Source organism: Zootoca vivipara, chromosome 13 (genome assembly GCF_965207765.1).
Source record: "Zootoca vivipara chromosome 13, rZooViv2.hap1.1, whole genome shotgun sequence".
Classification (NCBI taxonomy): domain Eukaryota; kingdom Metazoa; phylum Chordata; class Lepidosauria; order Squamata; family Lacertidae; genus Zootoca; species Zootoca vivipara.
In genome coordinates this window covers 24244635-24270421 of record NC_142596.1, presented here as the reverse complement: position 1 = coordinate 24270421, position 25787 = coordinate 24244635, and the positions used below count along the sequence as shown (strand labels likewise).

Sequence of the window (25787 nt, the reverse complement as noted above, 5' to 3'; positions counted from 1 at the left end):
CACATTTACATTACAAAGTTACATATATAGCTTTTATATACACAAATGGAACCAGGAGTGGTAATTTATCCCTATGAATGAATGAATGAATGCACAAGGCCGTGGTATTACAGGATCCTAGGACTGAATAAATCAAACCCTAAACAGAGAAGGGGAGGGGGGGAATTGCTATTGTGCCAACAAGCAGAATGAAACAAAAGATTATGCACTTGGCTTTCCCAAAGTTTCCTTCATCAAAATATTTTCCGCACCAGTTGGGTGAAATAGCAATGCTGAATTTAAAGGTCACCGCTCTCCAAGAAGCATCAAGATAGAAGTTAAAGTTGGTTCTGCACGCACAACCCACTTCCTTCCTACTCCCCTTGTGGAAAAAGAGAACAGATGGGGAAATAAATCAATGGTCTTTATTATGAAAGTGCTGCGCTGGTTTTCTCCACTCTTAGTTTCTTGGTTACCTTTAGAGCAGCATTGTTGCATGTTGGATCATTCGATTGCAAAATAATTTGGGGCAAGGGGGAAGCAGATAAGACTTAGAAGGGAAAAAGAAGAAAAGGGGGGCATTCTAAGTTAAGGCACCATTTAACCCATTACTTCAGTTGAGCAGGCAAAATGATACTGGGGGTTTACCGAGGTCAGATCTAACCGATGCTGGTTTTGTATTAGTTTAATTGTCATCTCTTTCTCCCCACACCCTCCTACTGCCTGATACTGCGAACTGTAGTTTCAGAGCCTTCACCAGACTTCTGTACTTAAGGCTATAATGGAGAATAGGACTATCAATGGCTATGCTGTTCCTTCAAAATCAGAGCCAGTTGCTTGGAATCATAGGCATGAAGAGTGCTGCTGTTCCTCTAAGGACTTACTTGTGGATATCTTCTAGGTTGGCCACTGTGAGAACAGTGTGTTGGACTAGATGGGCTTTGACCAGATCCAGTAGGGAAATTCTTACGTCCTTATTTTGAGAGTGCTATTGCCTGCTTGGGGGCAGCTGGTCAAGCCAGTGTGAGAACCAGATGAGGGGCTAGATTGGATTTTACCTTATATTCCCCTATTAGAAACCTCCCAGCCTTCCTCACAGATGCTTCTCTGGGCCCCGAAACCAGTTTAAGGACAGAAATAGATGGGACCTCAATGGCATCTTTGTACTTGTGAAGTGTAAACAGCAGCCACAGTGGAGCCTGACCAGCTCTGGTCTGTTACAGGGTGGGCTGGGGGCATGAGAAGTTTGCAAAGTTTTGTTCTCTCTCCCTCCCTGCCATAGTCCACAACTACAACAACTGCCCCTTAGAAGCTGCTATCTGCATTTGAAGGGAAGCTCTCTTTGCCTTGCACAGCAGGAAAAGAGTGGAACTTATCTGCCCCACCATTGTAGTTTTGAAGCTATTCAGGTGTCTTTGGGGCCGTTTTGTGTACATGACAAAAACACACACACAAAACTTTTTGGGGATGGGGAGTAGAATGTGGTCCAATGATGTTTGTTGTTGTGTTACACCTCACCCACTGTTCCGAGTGAAATTTAATGTGGCATGCAGGGGTGCCAACTTGAATAAAATATTTCAGGGGGGCCCATGTAAGCCCTGCCCTGCATAATCGATCACAAGATGTGGCACACACAAACACCATTTGAATGGCAATGCCCATTAACTTGGCCCCTCAAATATTTTATTGGGGAGTTGGGTTCTATGGTGGCATGCCTGTATCTTAGCCATAAAGTCAGAGTTCCGTGACACTGCAGTGTGAAAGGAACATCAGAAATCAGTTCAGAAGTGCTAGCAGGAAAACGAACACAATACTCTCCGCTTCGGAATGCACCCTAGGTTTGCAGTGTGTACTTCAATGTGCTGTGTGTGTGTGGTGCCCAGGACAGATTCTCTGGTTTGCAAATGTGCCCACAGGCCAAAAAAAAGCTGGTGACCCCTGCTCCGGGGATGCTGACGGAAAATGTATGCAAGGAATGATATGCCATTCTTTCACCAGGGGGCTCTGTGTCCCTTTAGCCTGTTCTTTGGCAGTGGGTTGGAAAGCTGGACGTGGAGGCATCGTCAACACTCAAACAACAGGCACTTTTTGTTTCAACAGCACACACGCGTCATGTGCTCCTGCCCACACATCCCAGCGCATTTGCCTGTCCTCCTGCTATCTCCATCTGCTATCTCCATTTCCTATCTCTCTCTCACATACATTGCCAGATACAAAATGCCAATCATAACACAGACAAACTCTGCAGGAGCGACAAAAGTATGCGATGCAATTTCTGCCGGTTGTAAGACATCCATGCTTTGGGTGCAGAATTTGAAAAAGGTCTTGGAGCAGTGTCGATACTAATCCTGGCCACACTGCATGCGGCACAGTCGCTTGACACCGTTAGCCCTGCAGTTCTGGCATCGGCATAGCAGGCTCTGATGGAGGAGGGAGAAATGGGCTTGGGGGTGCTGACCCGGGTTGGACTCCAGTCACTTTGGAAGGGGGAGCAGGGAAGCCAGCGCTTCCCATTTGACCTTCCCAAGTAGAGAGCCTCAGTGGAAGCTGGGGTGGGTTTTGATCAGCCAGGCTGGGGGAGAGCAGAAAGCAGCACAGCAGTGACTGGACTGGAGCCTGAACAGGAGGGTGCAGCATTGTTGCTGAAAACCATTACTATTGGAGGCGTTGGTCCCAAAACAGCAGCCGTTGGGAATCACTAGTAGGGAGAGTTGCTGTTCCGCTCATGTGCTACTTGTGTTTTTCCCATAAGCATCTGGTCGGTCACTGTGAGAACTGGTCACTGGACTAGATGAATCTTTGGCAAGTCTCTTCTTATGTTCCCAGCATGTTTTGCTCTAGAACGAGAGGCCACGCGGAAAGCAAGGAAGGCCAGTACACCAGCATTTAAGATGGCTGCAGTCAGGCAAAGGGCCCCAACTTGCTCTCCCATCTTGAAGCAGCCCTTTGCAGGCTCCCCTCAAAAGATCTTAAATCCCTTCAGTAATGTCAGCGTCGGAGCCTTCCTCTTGCTCTGGGCCCTGGAGGATTTCACCGTGACTAGCTTGGCCTGGGCCACCGAAGGGATTTCCTTGAAGTTCACGGTGGAGAGGGTGTTGTAGGTGCAGCTGGCCAGGCCGTGCTTGGAGGCCATGGCGGCTGGAGGGACGAGGTGAAGGGACGGCTTCTCCTCGATGATGAACAAGGGGCGGACCGCCATGTGCCTCTCCATCTCCCTCCTCACCTCCCGCACCGCCTCGTGGAACATGTGCTGTACGGATTCAAAATCCAGGCAAGCCGAGACTTCGTAGAAGGAGGAGCCGTACTTGGAGGCCAGAGAAATCCCCTCAGCTTTGGTCACCTGCCTGGGAAAAGAATTCAGAAATGGTCACTCTCCAACAGACCATTTGACCTATAAACAACCCCTGCTCAAATGGTGCTCTAGGGGTCTAGGCCTGGGCTAGGGACTCTGACGGTGGATGAATCTGGCGATTTTGGGTTTTCTCTTTCTCATTTCTCATTAATTTCAGTTCTCCACATTTCAGTTTCTGAATTATTATTTTTTAAGTCCTCAAGAAAATTCATAAGTTTTGTGTGTGAACTACTCCTGATAACATTTTTGCAAAGCATGCTTTCGCTAATATATTCCCTTCTTTAATGAATTTTTGTATGTTATTTCGCATGCATTTTTTATGCACACTTCATGCTAGCATATGGAATTTTGCACACATTTCTTGGCTGGGGAACTGCATGGCAAAATTCAGAGAAGGGAAAATTCAGGCTTCTTCATCATGATGGTCTTGAAAGACCTACACTGGCTCCCAGTACGTTTCCGAGCACAATTCAAAGTGTTGGTGCTGATCTTTAAAGCCCTAAATGGCCTCGGTCCAGTATATCTGAAGGAGCGTTTCCACCCCCATCATTCTGCCCAGACACTGAGGTCCAGCACCGAGGGCCTTCTGGTGGTTCCCTTACTGCAAGAAGCCAAGTTACAGGGAACCAGGCAGAGGGCCTTCTCGGTAGTGGCACCCACCCTGTGGAACGCCCTCCCACCAGATGTCAAAGAGAAAAACAACTACCAGACTTTTATAGGACATCTGAAGGCAGCCCTGTTTAGGGAAGCTTTTAATGCTTAATAAATTATTGTATTTTAATACTTCTGTTGGAAGCCGCCCAGAGTGGCTGGGGAAACCCAGCCAGATGGGCGGGGTATAAATTATTATTATTATTATTATTATTATTATTATTATTATTATTATTAATGGGGAAGGGCCATAAGTCCATGGTACATTGTCTTGCCTTGTATGCAGAAGATCCTAAATTCAATCCCTGGCATCTCCAGGTAGGGCTGGGAGTGACCACTGCCTGAAGCCCCAGAGAGCTGCTGCCAGTCAGTGTAGACAGTAATGAGCTGGATGCACCAATGGGAGACCAATAGGTGCTTGCTTCAGGCATTACCTGTACTGTTCCATGTCCAGCTTGTTCCCCACCAGGAAAACCGGAGATTCATGCTGGACGTTTTTCAGGTGCAGAGCTATGATGTCCAAGTATTGCTGGCTTCCCTCAAAGCTCTTCCGGTTGTCAATGCTGTAGACCACCATGAATGCGCTGGCCCAATTCAAGTATCGCTCGCAGCTCACTGGCACATCCTAGCAGAGAGCCAACCACATGGGGATTATTAGTGGCTATCTGGGTGGTCACTGAGGACAGCATGTTGGACTAGATGGGCCATTGACATGATCCAGGAGGCTCGTCTTGCGTTCTTAAACTGCAACCGAAAATCCCATGCATATCCTGCTCTTCCTCCTCAAAAAGGAGATAAAATTTAAATGAAATTCTCATGGGTGGCTGAAAGTTGTTTGTGATTTCATTCTACAAATCATCTTTCCAGTGGTCCACACTCTGCAGCCTTCCTGGGTATCCATGATGAGAAGGCAACATGAGGCAACTCCTCTCATCGGGCTGTTTAAGAACAAGAAATACAGGTACCTGGGGAGGCTGCAGAATGCTGCGGTATAACTGCCTCAGTAGGCAAAAAAGGATGCCTGTAAGGGCCTGGTAACTCCCATCTTCATTTTAACCTCACAACAAACCTGCAAAGTTGGGTAGGCTGGAAAATGGTGACTGGTCCAAGGTCACCCTTTGAACTTAACTGCTGTGTGAAATTTGAACCCAGGTCTCCCCAAACCTGCACCAAGTACGCTGAATGGCTCTTGGTGTAGTGGTTAGAGTGTTAGGGTAGGGTCTGAGAGACCAGGGTTCAGATCCCCACTCAGCTATGAAGCACTTTGCACTGTACCCATAAGAATTTTTCACCACCTCATAGCCTAACCAAACCAACCTGACAAGGTTTCTGTTGGGATTCAAGAAGGAGGGGAATGCATGTAGGCCATCTTTTGCTCTTTGGAAAAGAAGGTGCAGGGTATAAATGCAACAAATAAATTAAACTTAATAGCTGCTTCCTCCATGAATTTGTCTATCCCCGCCCCCCGCCCCTTTAAAAGCAACTAAGGACAGCAGCGCAACATATAACAGCAGGGAGTTCTGCAAGTTGGTCCCATGAGTTGTGTGAAGGGCTTCTTTTTCTCTGTTCCGCCTCTACAGCCAACCAATAAATGCCACTGGGTGACCCTGCATTCTAGTGCTACGAGGGAGAAATAATTCTCTCCATCCCCAGACACCATGTATAATGTCAAAAATCTGCATCGTGCCTTGTTCTTTCGAAACTGAAAAACTTTCGGAATGTTTTGGCTGTTACTCACAAGGAAGCTGCTGCAGGCCAGCTGCTAGCAGCTCCCCTCCTCTTCCTCCTGCTTTTGTCCATTGTTTGCCGGCATTAGAAACAAGAGCCATTATGCAATTTGATTGGTGATGTGGCTGGGGCCAACTAATCCTCAGAGCCTTATAAGAATGGGGCATTTTGTTCCTGTGCTAGGATAGGCTTGCAGGCTGGCTTTGGCCTTCATCCATTTAATCTGTCATTCTGCCTTTCAAAAGAAGGCCATTAAAATGAGCTTGGTTTTAAAATAACCCCTATTCTATTTACCTGGCTGTCCCTAATAAACCTTTAAAAATATTCCAGGGCAATGAAGAGGAGAAAGAGGCAACTTGACTCCAGTGCATAGCTGCCAAGTTTTCCCTTTTCTCGCGAGGAAGCCTATTCAGCATAAGGGAAAATCCCTTTAAAAAAGGGATAACTTGGCAGCTATGCTCCAGTGTCCAAAGCAGAGTGCGCCTCTGGCAAACGGAAATGCTCAAGTTCACAGTAACACAGTGCATTAATGGTGCAGTTGCAAAGGAGCCTTTGTGCCAGGACTCCATTCTCCATTACCTGGTCGGCCGTATCCATGACCTTCAATAGAACTGGTTGTTGGTCCACCACCTCCTCTGAAGCATATGTGTCCTCTGCAAGACAATGGTTTTTTAAAATGGCATTAAACTAGAAGCAGACCAGCTTCTAAACCCAAACCCAAGCTATTACTAGCGTGGTCAAAAGGACTGCAACACCTCAAGGACTTCCTCTCTCCATATAAACCTACCCAGACTCTGAGATCACCATCTGAGACCTTTCTTCATGTGCCTCCTCTATTAGAGGTACTGAAATGTACTCGGAGTCGAGAGTGAATTTCATGCTCTTTATTCAGCTCATAGTCATCAAGGAGAAGAGGAGAAGAAGAAATGGCTCTTTTCCCAAAACCATCTGCTTATATACATTATTTACACAATGGGCCTTGCGTGATTGGCTACTTCAGGGATACACCTGTGGGCCAATTATATTGTGGATTGACTTCTGCCTGCAGCCTGATTGGCTGCTCCTACAGGCCAATCAGGTAGCAGATTCACTTCTGCCCGCCGCCTGATTGGCTGCTCCAGCAGGCCAATCAGGTTGCGGATTCACTTCCACCTGGAGTTGGATTGGGTAGCTCCCGCTGTTTCTGAATCCTATTGTTCTAGGATTCAGCTCAGTACATAACACCCCTCCCCTCTAAGTTCCAGTCCTGCCCGGGAAGTTGCATTCGTAGTCCCCAAGGTCTGCTGGCCGCCTCCGTGTGCGTTGTGGCCTGGGGTGTTCCTTGGTCAGGGGTTCTGGTTCTGGCTCGTGTTCCGAGGCTGCTGGCTGTGCCGGGGCTGTCTGGTCTGGCGCCACTGAACCACTAGGTTGTGGCTCTGGTTCCGGTGTCCTTCCAGCCTCGGGGCGCCCCTCTGTGCCTACTGCTTCTGCTTCTGCCCACCCCTCTCGCTCTACAGGCCTCACTGCCCTGCTGTCCCCTTGGGACCCCTCTGTCCCGCTCTCCTCCCGGGTTCCTCCTGGGAATCGTCGCCGTAGCTGGTCGCAGTGGCGGCGCCAACATTGCCCCCCTTCCGTTAGTACCTCGTACGACACGGGACCGGTCACCTTGGTGACTGTGGCGGGTACCCATGCTGGGCCTGCCCCAAAATTCTTTGCGTACACTGCGTCCTGGGCCACAAATGTCCGGGGGTTCCTGCCTTTCCCCACCACTACCTCATCCTGAGCTCTGTCGGGGTGAAGTCGGTCCAGTCTAGTTGCAAGGCGCCGGCCCATTAGTAGTTCAGCTGGGCTCCGGCCCGTCGTTGTGCTTGGGGTGCTGTGCTGTGCTAGAAGAAATGCGGCAAGGCGGTATTCCCAGTCCCCTTGTGTCATGCGGCGGAGGCTGTCCTTGGTGGTCCGCACCATGCGCTCCGCTTGGCCATTGGTGGCAGGGTGGAATGGTGCTGAGCGGATGTGGCGGATGGCGTTCTGCGCTGTGAAGGTCTGGAACTCCTCTGACGTGAATGCGGTTCCATTGTCCGAGACGAGGGTGTCAGGGAGCCCGTGGGTTGCAAAAAGCTTACGTAGTACCCGGATGGCTGCCGCCGTAGAAGTGGACGGTACCAGTGCGACCTCCAGCCATTTGGTGTAGGAATCCACCACTATGAAGAATGTTTTTCCCTGGAAGGGTCCAGCGAAGTCCACGTGCAAGCGTGACCATGGATGTCGGGCGGACTCCCAGGGCTGGACTGGGGCCCTTGGGGGATCCGGGCGGGATTCTTGGCAGGTCTGGCAGTGTTGGACCCAGGCCTCTATCTCTCTGTCAATCCCCGGCCACCACACATAACTCCTGGCAAGGGCCTTCATCCTCACTACCCCTGGGTGTGTCTCGTGTAGGGCTGTGAGGACCCTTTTGCGGAGGGGCTGGGGAACAACAACCCTGCTTCCCCATAACAGGCACCCCTTGTGGGCCGACAGTTCATGTTTGCGGTTTGTGTAGCCAGCGAATTCTGGCCCGGGGCTGCTGCTGGGCCATCCTCGCCACACCCAGTCCAGGACCCGGGAGATGACCCTATCTTTTGTGGAATGGTGCGCAACTTCTTGTGCCTGAATGGGTCGGTCGGGAAGCAGCTCCAGGGTCATAACCTCTTGCGCAGGCGCTGGGTCGGGGCCTGTTTCTGGTAGTGGTAGCCTGCTGAGGGCATCTGCGTGGCCCATCGCCTTCCCAGGGCGGTGGATTAGTGCATACTGGTAGCCGGCAAGGAAAATTGACCACCTGAGGACACGTGGAGACAACACTTGGGGGGTCTGCTTCTCGGGGGCAAACAGGCCAAGCAACGGCTTGTGGTCAGTCACTATGGTAAAGGGCCGCCCGTACAAGAAATCATGGAATTTTTTTACGCCCTTCACGATTGCCAGACCCTCCTTGTCAATCTGTGAGTAGTTTCGTTCGGCTGCAGCAAGCGTCTGGGAGAAGTATGCCACCGGCACCTCTCTTCCATCCGGGAGTTGGTGTCCCAGGACAGCGCCGATGCCATAGGGAGAGGCGTCGCATGCCAGTGAAATGTACTCGGAGTCGAGAGTGAATTTCATGCTCTTTATTCAGCTCATAGTCATCAAGGAGAAGAGGAGAAGAAGAAATGGCTCCTTTTCCCAAAACCATCTGCTTATATACATTATTTACACAATGGGCCTTGCGTGATTGGCTACTTCAGGGCTACACCTGTGGGCCAATTATATTGTGGATTGACTTCTGCCTGCAGCCTGATTGGCTGCTCCTACAGGCCAATCAGGTAGCAGATTCACTTCTGCCCGCCGCCTGATTGGCTGCTCCAGCAGGCCAATCAGGTTGCGGATTCACTTCCACCTGGAGTTGGATTGGGTAGCTCCCGCTGTTTCTGAATCCTATTGTTCTAGGATTCAGCTCAGTACATAACAGGTACAGAGGGTGGCATCACATGAATGGGCCTTTTCTGCAGTGGCCCCCCCATTTGTGGAATACTCTCCCCAGGGAGGTTCGCCTGGAGCCTTCATGATACACCTTATGGCGCAAGGCAAAACATTCCTCTTTAACCAGGCCTTTAGCTGATTGACATCCAATGCCCTTTAAAAGTGTTCCCATTTCACTGTATCTGCAGAAGTGTGCATGCACACGAAAGCTCATACCAAAATAAAAACTTAGTTGGTCTTTAAGGTGCTACTGAAGGAATTTTTTTATTTTACTTCGACCCAGACCAACACGGCTACCTACCTGTAACCTTTAAAAGTGTGTTGGGGGATTTTTAGGTTGTTCTTTTCTAATTTTTATTATGCGTTTTTTGTTTTTATATTGTGATTTTAACTTGTGAACCACCCTGAGACCTGCAGGTACAGGGCAGTATATAACTGTAATAATAATAATAATAATAATAATAATAATATTCAAAGTGTTGGTGCTGACCTTTAAAACCCTAAATGGCCTTGGTCCAGTATACCTGAAGGAGCGTCTCCACCTCCATCATTCTGCCCGGACACTGAGGTCCAGCACCGAGGGCCTTCTGTCGGTTCCCTCGTTGCGAGAAGCCAAGTTGCAGGGAACCAGGCAGAGGGCCTTCTCGGTGGTGATGCCCGCCCTGTGGAACACCCTCCCACCAGATGTCAAAGAGAAAAACAGCTACCAGATTTTTAGAAGACATCTGAAGGCAGCCCTGTTGAGGGAGGCTTTTAATGTTTAATAGATTATTTTATTTCATTTTTCTGTTGGAAGCCGCCCAGAGTGGCTGGGGAAACCCAGCCAGAAGGGCAGGGTATAAATAATAAATTATAATAAGGAGGAGGAGGAGGACTGGGCTCCTGCACCTTTGATAGTTGCATGACCAGCTGAAATCTTCTCTTCTTCACACTATTAAAGGTTCAGAGTCCCACCACTTTTTCACCCGGCTACCCTCAAGCAATGTCAGAATGGAGCCCTTCTGTCCAGGATTCATCTAATACTTTTTTTTCCTGCTTGAGGCTAAGTAAGATTCCATCCCATTCCACGGCAGAAGCCAATTGGGCAAGCAGTTGACTCTTATGTCAACACTGGTGATGGGACAGAACATTCTGTGGGTTCCACACAACTCTGTTTTCCAAAATGTTGCTACTTCCTGCTTCTCCCATCATCTGCCTCCTGAGTGGACCCTTCCCTCTGCTTCTCATGGTAGGGCTAGCCCTGCTTCCATTGCACCATAATCAACCAGTCACCATAATTGGCTGCAAGGAGAAGCCCTCAATATGTTCATATTTTTTTTCATAATATAGTCTGGCCCACCACATAGTCTGAGGGACAGTGGACTGGCCCATGGCTGAAAAAGGTTGCTGACCCCTGGTCTAGCTCAATATTGTTCACACTGACCAGCAGCAGCTCTCCTGGGTTCCAGCTCAGAGTCCTTCCCAGCCACTGGACCTTCTGCATGCAAAGCAGATGCCCCATGACCAAGCTAAGGGCTATCTTTTGCCCCTCTGCAGTTTCCCTCGTTAACTAAGCAGTGCATGGGGTTGCAAAGTTTATTCTGCAAGGACAAAAGAGCCCCTTGCTCCATCTTCTGAAGAGTTTCCCCTGCAGTCACCAGGGACTTTTTTTTTTAAATCTCAGGGGATGGGCATCCCAGAGGACAAGAAACTCCACAGTGGAAATTCCACCCCACCTCTTTTCTGAACAATAATGACCTTCAAAGCAAAGCGAAAACTCTCTCGGTCCAATTAAAAAACATTTCCATGCCCTTTTCATTGCTCTGCTGAATGAATGCCCAGTGATTCATCTAGCAAGATATTTCCGCAGAGTAATAGTTTCACAGAGACTTCAAAATTGGTGGAGCAGCATCCTCCACTCCTTTTCCTTTTGTTGAAAACAAGGTTATAATTGCCGACATTTGAAGAATGAATATTTGGGAACACGGACCCATTAAAGTGAGGAGGCCTTCAGATGAGTTCCTGGGTTTTGCCTGCATTCATAACTTGCCATAAATCATTTGTGGCTCATTGCCGTCCCCTTTGAGGTTGGCCTATTAAAAAAAAGCAGCCCCGTTTGCTTGAATGCAATCAGTGGGAAAGTATGCTGGAAATGTTTATAACATTGGCAGCGCAAGGTAATCGTGAGCGCTGAATTCTGGCCCAGCCTGACCCATTTGTTTTTAGAAAGAAGACCCCTCCCAAAGTTAACACATTGCAGGTTTGTGCATTCAGACAGAGCTGTTTCTGCACCATTTAGAGACTATGTTAAAAAAAAAAGGAAGAGAGGGAATCAGGTGTCTATATTAGTGTTTAGGCTGCTTTCAGAAGCAAACCCATTGAAATGCATGGCAATCGAGTCCTTAAAAGGTGCATATTAAAGGGACTCAATATAGCTTATCATACTGAATGTCAGAAATGCTGCACTTAACTTACTCCTCAACCCTTAAAAACACATTTTCAATGCAATGGCTTGGAAGTAGCAACCAAACCACAGATTGGTCATTCAATCTGAGACCCCATCTGGACTATAGATTTAAAGCAGTATCATCCCACTTTAAGCAGTCGTGGCTTCCCAACCCCCAGTAATTCTGGGATCTGTGGCTTGTAAAGGGTGCTAGGAAGCATAGCTGCCAAGTTTTCCCTTTTCTCACGAGGAAGCCTATTCAGTATACTGGAAAATCCCTTTAAAAAAGGGATAACTTGGCAGCTATGCTAGGAAGAGGGAATTGATTGTTAGACCGTTTTGGGAATTGTAGCTCTGTGAGGGGGAACAACTTTCAGCACACTTAATGAACTACAGCTCCTAGGGTTCTTTAGGGGAAGACATGGCTATTTAAAGTGGGATGATACGGCTTTAAATGTGTAGTGCAGATATGGCCTGAGTCCCATCTTCCAGTACCCTACTTCTTCCTGTGTCTTCTGTGTATACCCCGATTTACTGGTTCTTGGCAAAACATTAGGGGGTCTGTGTAGAGCAGCAGAAGATGGCAATTTCAATTCCTTGCCATTTCCAGAAATTGCTAGGAAATCGGAACCCCGGAGAGCCCATATCAGTCCGTGTAGCCACTATCTGGACAACCCTGTAGCACAGGAGTGACTGAGATGTGGCCTCCCAGATGTTGCTTCCCATATGTTGCTGGACCACAATTCCCATCATCCCCAGACAGGGATGGTCAGGGGTAATGGGAACTGTAGTCCGACAGCCTCTTCAGGTTACCAGGTTGGGGAAAGCTGACTATTGCTGCCTCAATGAAATGTGCATGCCATCCACAAACTTCCCAGCTCACAAATGGTAAAAGAGAGCAACACAGAGATATTTTAAGGGTTTTGTTTTATATCCTGGCTGCCTCGCATTTGCTTGCTACACAATCAGTGTTTTCCATCTCTGCTTCTTCCCTTGGTATGTGCTCTAAATTTGGCAGTTTGTTTTGAAACAATGGCGGAAAAAACATCGCAACTTAAAATACCTTGGAATATTTCCGGACAAGCTCTCCCCCCATCCCGCCATTTCTCCAAGAAGGTGGCTGATGTGCCCCAGAGACCTAACGATCGGGTCTCTTTTCTGCTTAATTATTACTGGACACTTCTAGGACAAACAACCCACCCTCTTTTTTGTGTCTCTGACGAGTCCTGGTGGGTGAGAGTTGTTGGTCTGACCCAAGTGATCTCAAAGTACTATTGCTCTGTTCATCCAGGAGGCAGATCAATTGTCTTTGCATAATACTGTTACAGGTTTGGGGGTGCCCTACCCTTTCCAATTCCTGGATCCAGCAGAAGTCAGGCCAGTTTCCTGATGAGGTAATCACCCGAGAGATGGGCCATTAAGAGAACAAAGGAAAGCGGGCTCTGGTTGTCAGAGGGATGAAGCCTGAATTTAGGGTTGAGCTGCAAAGCCAGAGAAGCAGAGCAATAGTTGATCCAATAGTTAATGCTGTGAACCCCTTCATCGTAGGCTCAGATTATATGTGTGTGTTTGTGTGTGTAACCCATGGGGCCGGATGCGGCCCAATCACCTTCTAAATCCGGCCCGCGGACTGTCCAGGAATCAGTATGTTTTTACATGAGTAGAATATGTCCTTTTATTTAAAATGCATCTCTGGGTAATTTGTGGGGCCTACCTGGTGTTTTTACATGAGTAGAACGTGTCCTTTTATTTAAAATGCATCTCTGGCTGCAAGGAGAAGCCCTCAATATGTTCATATTTTTTTCCAAAATATAGTCCGCCGTCCGCCCCCACAAGGTCTGAGGGACAGTGGACCGGCCCCCTGCTGGAAAAGTTTGCTGACCCCTGATAAACCATTTATCATAAAGACACCATAGTCTCCACTGTGCCTCATTTCCAAAAGGAAATACGAACCCTGGGTGGTAAGCACCTGGAATCTCACACCACTCAGAGATTGGGGTAGCATGCAACGATGCTTATTCTCAGAAGCACATTTAGAAATACAGTGGGGTGGAAGATAAGCTCCTCTGAGGGTAGGGAGGCACTTCCACCACTGCCCTCCTTTACCCAATTGAAAAGCAAACTTTTCTTGCAAAGAAGAGAGAGAGCCAGTGTGGTGTAGTGATTAGAGTCTCAGGCTAGGATCTGAGAGAACAGGGTTCAAATCACCACTGGGTGACCTTGGGCCAGTCATTGCCTCTCAGCCTAATCTCCCTCAAAGGGATGTTGTTGGGATTCAGTGAAGAAGGGGAGAACCACCTTGAGCTCCTTGGATGAGAAGGTGGGAAATAATTGCAATAAATAAATAAATTTGCACAAGCAGATCTTTGGATTTTGAGCATTTGGAGGTAGATGAGCCCCATGCCTTACTCCATATAAGGCAGCTTCTATTGTTTCTAGGAGTTCTGCGGTTTCAGCCTGGGACTTCTCCCAGTCCTACCTAGAGATGCTAGGGATTGATCCTTAGGCCTTCTGCATGCAAAGCATGTACTACGGTATATCACTCATCTATTATCTTTCCCCTAATGATAAAGCAAGATTCTAGTCCTCGAGGTCTTGAATAAAGGGCTGATTTAAAAATGAACACAGGAAGAAGGGGAGGAGGAGGAAGGCGGAAGAAGGGGTGCAAGGCATGAGATCAGAGCAAGGTCTTCTTACCTAGGTTAGGATCATATTCACTTATAAACCTCTTGGTTAGAAACTTCACTGTCAACGCTGAAAGAAACCAGAGAAAGAGAGAGACACTTAGTTCCAGCAGTGAGTCCTCACAGAAGAGCAAGATTCTTATTTTATTTTATTGCTGAAATGGATGAGAAAGGCCTCAGTTTTGCACACAAGGAACGGAGCCTTCTGCTTGGGACCCTATCCTGTGAAGACCTACCTTCTAGCCTGCAAGCTGTAGACATGGATGTCTACCTGAGAGCAGTTCCACTTTTGAGCAGGTGCATGGACAGTACCCCAGTTGGGACTACAGTGGCAGATGGTCCCAGGGCATGAGGTGAGAGCCCATGGGACCATCACTTTGCTGAAGCTAAAGCAGATCGGGGTATATTTGAGGAGTGGCTAGCCTGTGGCCTCCCAGGTGTTGTTAAACTACAATTCCCATCGTCCTTGACAGCTGGGTGCACCGGCTGGGGCTGGTGGAAGTTGATGGAATCCAACAACATCTGGAAGGCCACAAGTTAGATAATCATAGGCTTATCAGTGCCTGGATAGGTGAGCACCTGGGAACCACATGAACATCACTTTGGGTTCCAGGATGGAAGAAAGGTGTAATATAATTGGGGGGGGGGGGGTTGTCCCATTTCACCACCTGAGGAGAAATGGGAATGTGCTGTTCCCTGTGCGAATTAAACAAGTTCAATTTTACAAGTGAGCTGAATTAAATGTCACCCCCCCTCCCTACTCCCAGCTCCCCCAACATCTCCTAACCTGATTTTCCTGATCCTTGGCACCCCAATATGGCCACGTTGCATTCCTGGGGAAAGGTGTGAAGATGGCGCTCATTCGCACAGTGGGCCGTCCGAGTCCTGCTGAACATGGAAGACATCCTCTGGCTGTGGGAACAGAAACAAATTTGGAGACATCCTCCGGTAGTAATCAGTTCGTTTTTTCTCTTTCCAGCCTGTCCCGTTGAGACAGCCTCAAGTAACAGTCACACTACATATTAAAGCACCATGATACCATTTTAAACAGTCATGGCTTCCCCCAAAGAGTTCTGGGAGCTGTCATGTGTTAAGGGTGCTGAGAGCTGGTAGGAGACACCTGGTCCCCTCCTAGAGCTTCAATTCCCAGAAATTTCCTGGGGAGAGGGATTGATTGTTAAACTACTCTTGGGGTTGTAGCTCTGGGAGGGGAATAAGGAGACTAAGGTCTCCAGCTCTCAGCATCCTTAACGAATTACAGCCCTCAATATATCGGGCTGCCATATGTCCAGGAATCAGGCTCCAAAAATGGTGTCTGTGTGGATTTTTGCTGAATCGGCAAAATGTCTGGAAAAACCTGGACGTATGGGCAAGTAGGGCGATTTAAAAAGGGAGATGTTCCCAATAAAGGTCAACAACTTTGACCAGATTTTCACTTCGGGGAATATGGCAACCCTAGGACACAATTCTAATAATGTTAATAATTTGGTTTTTCTTAATTGCACAATAAGCAGGCACGCTCCCAGAAGCACAAGCATGCTCACTAATTCCTTGGTGGATATGAAGTTCAAAGTAGAAGTAAACTGGGGGCAGTGGACTGCCCCCCCTGGACATACCAAGCTGATTTTTAATATATTCTGAGAAGTCCCTGCAGATCATTCCACAACCAGCCAGAGGTCACAGAAGCTGGCCTTCTCAATGACATCATGCACCCTTTGGAATGTTCTCCCTCAGGTAATTAGTAAGGCAGATATGTTAATGACCTTTGAACACCTCATGAAAACTTATATGTTGTTTACTCCAGATTTCCTGGACTGGGACTCTTAGTTTTTTAGTTATCTACTTTGTACGCTGCTCAGTTGATTTGTAGTTCGGGTCTGTTTTTCCTTAGCTTTTAGGAAAGCTTGTACTTTTCTACGAATTGATATCAATGTTTTGTTTGATTGCCTCGGAGATATTAAGTGATATTTTTAAAATAAATAAATGGTGCGATTTGCTGTTTTCTAGGACAATATATTTCTTCTGAAATTGTGAAAACCAAGCTGTTACAACAGCCCCCCAAGGCCCTGCTGTGCACTGTCAATGAAGACTAGAGTTTGCCCACAGAGCTGACACGACATTTTCAAAGTCTGTGATGTCAGGGTAGCCAACGTGGCAATCCTGTAAATATTGTTGAGCTACAATTCCCATCGGCCCTGTTCCCTTGGCCATGCTGGCTGGGACTTATGGGAGATCACAACATATGGAGAGCACCATGTTGGCTACCCCTGCTGTGGTGTGTTCACAAAATCCCATTTTGTGCTTCTGCTCAATAGGCACGATAGGTTTCTTGATAGCTTCCAAAGCCTGCTTAGAAATGTAGGAGCTGCTTTCTACCACACCAGACCATGGGTCCGTCTTGCTCAGTGTTGATTGGCTTCAGGGTTTGGGGCAGGAGTCCTTCCCAAGCCTACTTGAAGATGTCATGGATTGAACTGGCAACCTCCTATATGCAGAGAAATGTTCTAGCGTTGTGTTATCGTCACTCCCCAATATGAAGCTGACTTTTATAATTTCGTCCATCTAGCTCAGGATAGTCTACATCAGGGGAAGTCAACCTGGTACCCTCCAGGTTTCACTGGGCTCCCATCATCCCCGTTGGACACGTTGGTTAAGGCTGATGGGAGTTGTAGTCCAACAATATTCAAAGGGCACCATGTTAGTTGTTAGTGGTCGACAATGACTGGCAGTGGCTCTCCATGTCAGGAGTATGGGCAGGAGTCAGGCTCTGGGGCCTGTAGTGCTTTGCAGGACTGGGGCCTACCTCAGCTTGTGCTAGAGAAGCAAGGAGTGGCCACTCAGGTGAAGACCTCAGCTTGTGCTCGAGAGGCAAGGGGTGGTCACTCAGGTGAGGCCACTTGATACCTCACTGCACCTGGTGGCAGGAGCTGGGAGGGATAAAAGCTCAGCATTTCCCTTCAGCTCTTTGCCACAGCAACGCTATCCTTGCCTGGTTGCCTCTGGCCTCTTGCTCCTTGGACCCTTGCCTTGCCGAGGCCTTGCTCCTTGGACCCTCGCCTTGCCGACGCCTTGATCCTCGACCCTTGGACCTTTGCCTTGCTGACGCCTTGCTCCTTGACTCCCAGACCTTCGCCTCTGCCTTGCTCCTTGACCCTGCGGCTGCCTGCTACTGGATCCTCAGCCCTGCACCTGTTCCTGCTTCTACACCTCCATCTTGCCTCTGGTCCTGACGTCCCCAGCCAACCGCCCGCCGACTGGACCATGACACTCCATGATTTCAAAAATGTCTGTCTCCCAGCCCTACCTGGGGATGCTGAGGATTGAACCTTCTGCAAGCTAAGCATGTGCACTGCCACTGTGCTACAGATCTTGAGACTGACCAGCGATGATGATGATGGCGGAACAAAGAACATTATTTGAAGCCCTTGTTCCATTAGCAAAAGGATTTCGGCTTCTGCAAAAGAACTTCCCCCTCTCTTCTCATCTCAGGTGCCGTCCACCCTCCCACAATCTGTTCTGAAGCATTGGGGGGAAACCCCAGAACAGGTTTAGGCGGTGCATGGGGACTGCGATGAATCTGGCTGGTGGTTGGTGGTTTGAGCCCACTCAGGAACAGCTGTGGGCAGGATTCCTGCATTGCAGGGGGTTGGACTAGATGACATTCAGAGCTCCTTCCAACTCTATGATTCTATGGGGGGAGGTGGAGAAAATTCAGTTGCACAAGCAGAAATCCTTGCACTAATAGAACGAGCAGCTTAATGCAGCTTTGGATGCAAGTCAAAATGAAGATGTGTGTTCATCATAGGAAGCGATGCCTCGTTCATGCCACTTTTAACTCCCTTTAGGAACTCTTGACTATCTCCTGTCTAACAAAATAAGAGGCTTTGAGGATCAAGTCTGGTCATCATAAAAAACAAGGAACATCTGACTCATTCAAGGACTTCCTCCAGTTCTCATGAGATGAGTTAATTTTCTGTCCTTGGCATAAAATTACACTCATCCCTGGCAAACTGGGGATCATTAAGGGATCTCTGCTTCCCACGATGGTCTCCAGGAAACCACTTGAGCAAGATGTGAAACCAACAGCCTTTCCTGCTCTTACAACTGTTAGTCAGAAGCGCAAATGTTCTCAAACCTGGGCATTCCCCATGCCCATCATCACCTCTCTGAACTGGGTGTCACACACCCTTTCCTAGGTGGGAGGGGAACTCTGCTTTGTGGACAGGGAGCAAGACTTTCTGCACATGCCCAGAGGCACTGCCTGGTTTGTCATTCCTTTCCATAAGCTGACGTAGAACCCTGGATCTGGAAACAGGTTCCAAGGCTAAGTCCAGGCGATGATGGACTGGCTGAAGTGAAGCTCCTGTTTGCATCCTAGCTCCCAGGTTGCAGCCTTGCAACTTTCAAGCTGACAAGGTCCCTGATTTTAATCATTAGCATTAGCGATGCATTTAAATAATGCTTCATGGAGGGAGGAGGTCACTGCCCCAAGAACCTTACAATCTAAACATCAAGCAGGAGTTATGAGGGGAGGGGAGAAAAATGTAGAGGTTAGGTGAGCGATGGATGACTGGTATTCTGTAAACAGGTTTCACACCAACACAGTAAGGGACATCCATCAGAGCCCTCCTGGGTGAGACTGACACTGACCTGGTCAAGCATTCTGTTTCCAAGCAGATGCCTCTAGAAAGCTCACAAGCCAGGGCTATAGTGCTTCCGAGATGTCTGTCTCCAATATCTGACATCCAGAGTTAGCCCTGAATATGAAAGTCTGGGAACTGCAAATAATTCATCCCCCCATCCAGCCCATAATTCTCTAAAAGTCTGGTGATGACCGGCAATATTTTCTTCCCTAGAGTACTGAGGTTGATAGGAGAGATACATCAAGGCCCAGAGTATGCACCCTTGTTTCCTGTGCTCTACTCTTCCTCCTCCCTCCTGATCTGTTTTCCTTCAGTGTTGTGTCTTTTTAGATTGCAGGCCTTGTCTCCCCCCCCCCAAAGAAAAAGTCAGTCGTAAGCTGCTCTGAGAACTTTCTTCTTCTTCTTTTTGGCTAAAGAGTGGGAGATTTAATCTATTTTGATAGATAACTTTAAAAATTAACTAGAACAAGCAGAATGCTATAGAAGCCTACACAACCTGTCAAGCAGAGAAGACTGGGGCAAAAAAACCCACCAAAAAACCCCTGCTAGGACATCTATGCCTCAATCACGCCTTCAACTCTCTTTTCCTCCTGTTTTTGGAAGGTGGGCCATGTCTCAGCGGTAAGGGCATCTGCGTCGCATACAGAACGGCATCTCCAGGTAAGGCCAGAATGTCCTCTGCCCAAAATCCTGGAGAGCTGCTGCCAGTCAGTGTAGACAATACTGAGCTAAATCAATGGTTTAACTCTGTGTAAGGCAGATTCCTATGCTCCTATGTCTTAAATCCATTGGCTGACTCTCTCTCTCCCCCTGCCCCATTCAACCCCACATGACACAGGTGCCATGCATTCCTTCCTTCCTTTTGGCCTCAGGGTCATAGGGATTTGGGAAGCTGCCTTATTCTGAGTCAGACCATCAGGCATTGCTTGCTCTGACTGGCAGCCGCTCTCAAGGATTTCAGAGGGAGAATGTTCCCAGACCTACCTGGAGAGATGCTGTTGGGGATTGAACCTGGGGATCTCCTGCATGCAAGGCAGATGCTCTACCACGGAGCTACCAAGAAGTAGCAAAAGCGGACCACCACCAGCACCAATACCACCAGCAGCAGCAGCTCACCTTCAGATTAGAGCTGGATCGCCATGGGACCTCTTGGCAAGACACAGTCACTTGACAGCCACACATCCACAACTGTTTCCACCTTCAGGCTGCTGAGAGTCCCTCTCCAAGGCCTCCCTCCCCAGATCGAAGCAGGGAGTGAGCAACAAGGAGGGGGCCCCCTCTTCTCTCTCACCGGCTGGGAACAAAGAGGCGTCTGCCTCCGCCTCACAGCTGCAGGTCACTCCGATTTGACTTGAATGAATGAGGCAGAGGAAGAGGAACTCCCGTTCCCTGAGACTTTCGCCAGCTGAGCTCTTGCCAAACTCCTTGTAAGGAAAGCTGCTGCCTCTCCTGGCCTCTGATGGACAGAGTTTCCCATCAGCAAAGGGTAGGCTTAAAGAGGCGGAGGCCTTTCCTTCTGGGCGAATAATCAACATCATATAAAAGATGCCCAGAAAAGGGGGAGGGGAATCTTTCTGGCTTCATTCTTAAAGTAGAACCACCTACATGCCCCCCCCCCACCGCAGCAGAGCCATCTTTGTGAGTCCACCCTGCGCTGCAGGTTGATAATAAAGCTTTCTTGAGATTTTCACAATACAATAAAAGGCACACACCCCACAACCCACACAAAGAATAATAAAGAAAAGAAGATAGAAACAGACAAGATTTTCTCTCACAAGTGCATCCCATCCTTTGTCCCATGCAGAAAAAGATGTGCCCTCTCAGCACAGGCACCCCCAAACTTCGGCCCTCCAGATGTTTTGGACTACAATTCCCATCTTCCCTGACCACTGGTCCTGTTAGCTAGGGATCATGGGAGTTGTAGGGCAAAACATCTGGAGGGCCGCAGTTTGGGGGTGCCTGTAGACTCAGCATCTTTTTCTTTTCCCAGCCTCTCATCCTGGGAGATCTCCCCTTCCCTCTCTCACACACGGTCCTCCAAACTGTCTACCAACTCCACCTGCATGCAATTCTTACCCAAATACAGGTTGATTAATTTAGGTAATTAAGAGATGAAATGATAATGCATTTACTGTATATAATTATGCATGGTAAGGAGAAAGTGGGTAGAGACAAGGGATGTTGTTGTTGTTTTTCTTCCTTTCATTCTCATGACGGTAGAATTTATGGGCCTCCATAAGTTGGATGATTCAGGACAGAGAAAAGAAAGGACTTCTTCATGCAGTTGCACGAAGTTAAACCGTGGAACTCATCCCCACAGGAGACAGTGATGACCACCAACTTGAATGGCTTTAAAGGTGGACTGGTGCAAAAGATAAGCTTGTCAAGAATAAAAAATAGAAGGAAAGAAAAGACAACACAAAATATAAACCTGTGGAACAAAGGAAGCAAAACATTGTCTAATGAGAAGGACGGGAAGTATGTAAATACAGTAAAGCTACAGAAACAGGAGAAATGTATATTCACTATGATTTATTCACATTACGATTGTTTATTTTTGCATTTGTTTGTGTTTGTTAAATTGTAATTTTAAATAATAAAGAATCATTTGTAAAAATAAAAATAAAGAGGGGACTGGTGAAATTTAGGGAGGAGAAGTCTATCAGTGGGTACTAGCCAGGAAGGCTCTGCTCTGCCTCCATCGTCAGAGGCAGAAATGCTTCTGAATGCCAGTCGCTGTGAATCGCAGGTGGGGACTGTTCTCTTGCACTGAGGTCCTGCTTGTGGGTTTCCTACGGGTCTCTGGTTGGCCACTGTGAGACCAGGATGCTGGGCTGGATGGGCCTTTGGTCTGATCCAGCAGGCTATACTTACATCCTTATTTTTGAAAAGTTTGAAGTAAGCACTTGCCAGCTCTTTATTTGGACAGCTCAATCATGGTAAGCGAAGCAAAGGCAGCAGCGTCGAGAGACGGCTTGGCTCAGGGAAGTGACCCTGACAGCATCTGTCGCCAAGGCAGAGAGGACTTTGCAAAGCAACGGAGCATAAATATTTAGGAAGGTAAAAGCATTGCCATCCCTTTCGTCATGCAAACATTCACCTTTGGGTTGGCGCCTCTGTTTTGTTTTCTATTCCTGGCTCCTCTTGGCTTGGATCAGGGCATGTGTTTTGCATGCAGAAGGTCCCAGGTTCAGTTCCCAATAGCTCCAGTTAGAAGGACCAGAACTTGTCAGCTTAGCAGAGAGCTCAGTCTTTCAGAGAGACACTTCTTGTCTGCGTAGGCAGAAGCAGCTCAAGGCTTGGCGAACTAACAGAGGATGGGGAACCTGTGGCTCTCTCTAGGCGTTGCTGGACTCCCATCAGCCCCAACCAGCATAGGAGTCAGGGAAGATGGGAATTGCAGAATCAGAGAATTGTAGAGTTGGAAGGGATCCTGAGGGTCATCTAGTCCAACCCCCTGCAATGCAGGAATCTTTTGCCCAATGTGGGGCTCAAACCCATGACCCTGTGATTAAGAGTCTCATGTTCTACAGACTGAGCTATCCCAGGTGTCCATCCTATGCCAGCAATATCTGGAAGGAGCTACGTACGCTGGCTATGCCTGGACTAATGGTCTGTTTTGCTGGCAGCTCTGCTGACAAGAGTGTCCCCTGAGGACAGTTGCAAGTCATGGGAGAGGTCAAGGCTTGCTTGCAAGTGGAAACTGTGGGCGTTCAGTGTGCAGCAACACCACATCGCAGGGAGCGTGCTCAGTTGATTGCTCGACACAGATGGCAAAGCCCTTGCCTTGTACTTGAGATTTAGTTAGGCCCGTGCACCTGTTAGAGCAGGGCTCCCTAACTTTTTTGGAATGCATTTGGAAATCTAACAGTATGTTTTGGGCACTACAAAATGCCCATTTTGCAGAAGGGAAAGTCGTGAGGCTCAGACTCCTCTCCTCCAAACAGGCAAACACCCCCAAACAAAACGCAGAAGATAAAGTGGAAGCAGGCAACCCCACCCCCCCAAGCAGGCACCTTCAACCAAATAGCTCCACCAAGGGCCAATCTAGCTCAGTATTGCCTACACTGGCTGGCAGCAACTCACCCTTCACCCTCGGAGGTGTCACGGATTGAACTTCAAACCCTCTGCATGCAAAGTAGATTTTCTACATGGAGCCACAGTTCTTCTACACAACTATTAAAAATTGTGGCAGGCATATTAGTCCTTGCGGTGGGCAGAGCAGTGAATCCAACAGCATAATATTTTCATTGGGACCAACTAAGAAGTCACAACAACTTGGCTGAGTCCTTGTATCGTGCTTGCTGTTTGTATAATGCTGCTGTTGCTTTTGGATGTCATTTACCAAAAGTGGAAGGACCTGGAGTCCTCCTTAGCATCTCCTAGCTTTAACACCACCTTCACCAACCTGGCGCCCTCCGGCTGTTTTGGACTACACCTCCCATCAGCCCCGGCCAAGATGGCCATGCTGGTTGGGGCTGATGGGAGTTGTAGCGCAAAGCAGCTGGAGGGCACCAGGCTGGGGAAGGCTGCTTTAATATCTGGCTACGGTGGTTGGTGTCCAAGAAGGGAAACTGGGGCACCTCCCACTCCCCCCAACATTTTTACAGGGATACAAGAGCGCCAACCTGGGCCTCAGGCTATGGGTGCCCAATGGCGCCTGCGGCGTAACGTGACATCATGACATCGTAAGAACCTAAGAGCTTGATGGGTCTGCCCAGGGATCCATCTAGTCCAGCATCCTGTTCTCACATTGGTCAACTAGATGCCTGTAAGCAGGACCTGAGCACAAGAGCTCCTCCTGAGGTTTCCAGCAACTGAGGAGGCAGAACATGGACATAGTGGCTAGCAGCCACTGACAACGTTCTTCTCCATGAATTTGTCTCATACATACATACATAGCACTGACTTTTCCCCTAACAGGAATTCAAGGCAGGCTACAGATAAGAGCAAGTCACAACACAGAAAAAAACAGTAATTAAAAGCCATTAAGAAGTAATAGAATTCAAACTACTGATGATTACTATAAAAACAGCATGGCACCAGCCCTTTCATTAATAGCAGTCAGTTCCCAAAAGGCTATTGGAAAAAGAAGGTGATGGAAGGACAACAAGGAGGGAGCCTGTATAGCAGGCATCGGCAACCTCTGGCCCATGGGCCGCCCGTGAACTGAGCCGCCCACTTGGCAAGTCCCCCGCGCGCTGCGGTAAACTGGCACAGCGTGGTGCAGGGACTCGCCGAGCAGCGCCGGAAATCGTGTCTATGCAGCCGCAGAAGCGATTTCTGGCGCTGCGGACATTTTGGAAATGGGCAGCCAGCACTGGAAATCGCTTCTGCGCAGCCACGGACATGTGCAGAAGCGATTTCTGGTGCTGCACTGCCCATTTCCAAAATGTCCGCAGCACCACCGGAAATCGCTTCTGTGCCTGTGCGGCCCATGGGCTGTAAAGGTTGCCAACGCCTGCTGTATAGCTTCTCAAGGGAGGGAGTTCCAGAGTTTAGGTCCGGAGCAGCCACCAAAAAGGCCCTCTCCTGTGTCCCCACCTCCTGTGTCCTTATTTTCATGGGAGAAATGTGTAGTGGTTAAGAGCAGTGGACTCACAATCTGGTGAACCGGGTTCGCTTCCCTGCTCCTCCCCATGCAGCTGCTGAGTGATCTTGGGCTAGTCACACTTCTTTGAAGTCTCTCAGCCTCACTCACCTCACAGACTGTTTGTTGTGGGGGAGGAAGGGAAAGGAGATTGTTAGCCTCTTTGAGACTTCTTAGGGTAGTGATAAAGCGGGATATCAAATCCAAACTCTTCTTCTTCCAACCCCTAGGCCATCTGAAGGGAGCCCTGTATAGGGATTCTTTTTGATGTTTAATTTTTATTATGTTTCTTATATGTTGGAAGCCGCCCAAAGTGGCTGAGGCAACCCAATCAGATGGGCGGGATATAAATAGTAAAGCAGTAGTAAAATAGTTGTAGTAAAACAGTAGTAAAGTAGTAAAGATGTCGTAACATTATAGCACAGTACTAAAGTTATGGTAAAGTGATAGTAAAGTTGTAGTGACATTGGAAAGCCAACCCAAGTGGCTGGGGCTACCCAGCCAGACGGGCAGCATATATATAGTAAAGCTGTAGTAAAGAAGCAGCAGTAGTGAAACAGTAGTAGTAATAGTAAAGTAGTAGTAGTAATACTAAAATAGTAGTATTAAATCAGAAAAATAATAGCAGTAAAGCAGTAGTAAAGTTATACTAAAGTTATAGTAAAGTTGTAAGTAGAGTTGTAAGTAATTAGAGTAATTAGTAAATTAGAGTTGTAAGTAAAATGGTATTAAAGTAGTACTAGTAAAGTAGTAGAAAAGTATTGTAGTAGTAGTAGTAGTATAGGATGCCCCTGTTTTCATCAGAGAAATGTTGTAGGGTATGTACTCCTGTCAGAGGTCTCAATCGTGCTTTGACAGGATGCAATTATGGGGGGAAACACCGCAAACAAGGGCAACACAGATAAGAGTGGAACGCTTTACAGCAGGGGTGTCAAACTCAAATTCATCGGGGGCCGCATCAGCAGTTTGGTCACCCTCAAAGGGCCGGTTGTATCTGTAGGACTATGTGTCCACTCTTTATTATCATAAATTATTGTCACTGCATTCAATTATTACTGTTTTTTGTAATAATGTAAGTAATAACTAGCTCTGAAAGCAGAAACATAGTCAGAATAATAGCAAGTAGATATTCAAATGTACAATTATTGTACAATTTATTAAAAAATGATTTTTGGTAACTGCACTGGGTGGTGGAGGCTCGCTAGGGTTTCATGCAGGACCTTTGCAGAGCTACTAGTACCTGGAGATGCTGAGGTCCTTCTGCATG

General features: G+C 47.9%; 1 protein-coding gene across 2 annotated transcripts; it reads right to left on the bottom strand.

The window, feature by feature from the left end:
• Nucleotides 1-386: 386 nt before the first annotated feature.
• RASL12 (RAS like family 12) lies at nucleotides 387-20336 on the bottom strand. Of its 2 annotated transcripts, none has more exons than XM_035131046.3 (6): nucleotides 20047-20336; nucleotides 15075-15199; nucleotides 14301-14357; nucleotides 6290-6363; nucleotides 4417-4607; nucleotides 387-3323 (listed from the first exon to the last, which is right to left on the bottom strand). In XM_035131046.3, exons 2-6 carry the CDS (start codon nucleotides 15190-15192, stop codon nucleotides 2939-2941), a joined length of 825 nt encoding a protein of 274 aa, XP_034986937.3. In that variant the 5' UTR covers nucleotides 15193-15199; nucleotides 20047-20336; the 3' UTR covers nucleotides 387-2938. The 2 variants fall into 2 exon arrangements, with proteins under 2 accessions (XP_034986937.3, XP_034986936.3); XM_035131045.3 differs by having other exon boundaries at nucleotides 19915-20116.
• Nucleotides 20337-25787: the final 5451 nt, after the last annotated feature.

Excerpts from the sequence above, each read along its gene's own strand:
- RASL12 (XM_035131045.3), bottom strand. The coding sequence starts at position 19,958 with ATGCAGGAGATCCCCAGGTTCAATCCCCAACAGCATCTCTCCAG. Across the intron at positions 14,358-15,074 it reads CCAAGGATCAGGAAAATCAG|CGTTGACAGTGAAGTTTCTA; the intron begins GTTAGGAGATGT and ends GGTTTCTTTCAG. Across the intron at positions 4,608-6,289 it reads TCATGGATACGGCCGACCAG|GATGTGCCAGTGAGCTGCGA; the intron begins GTAATGGAGAAT and ends GCTCTCTGCTAG.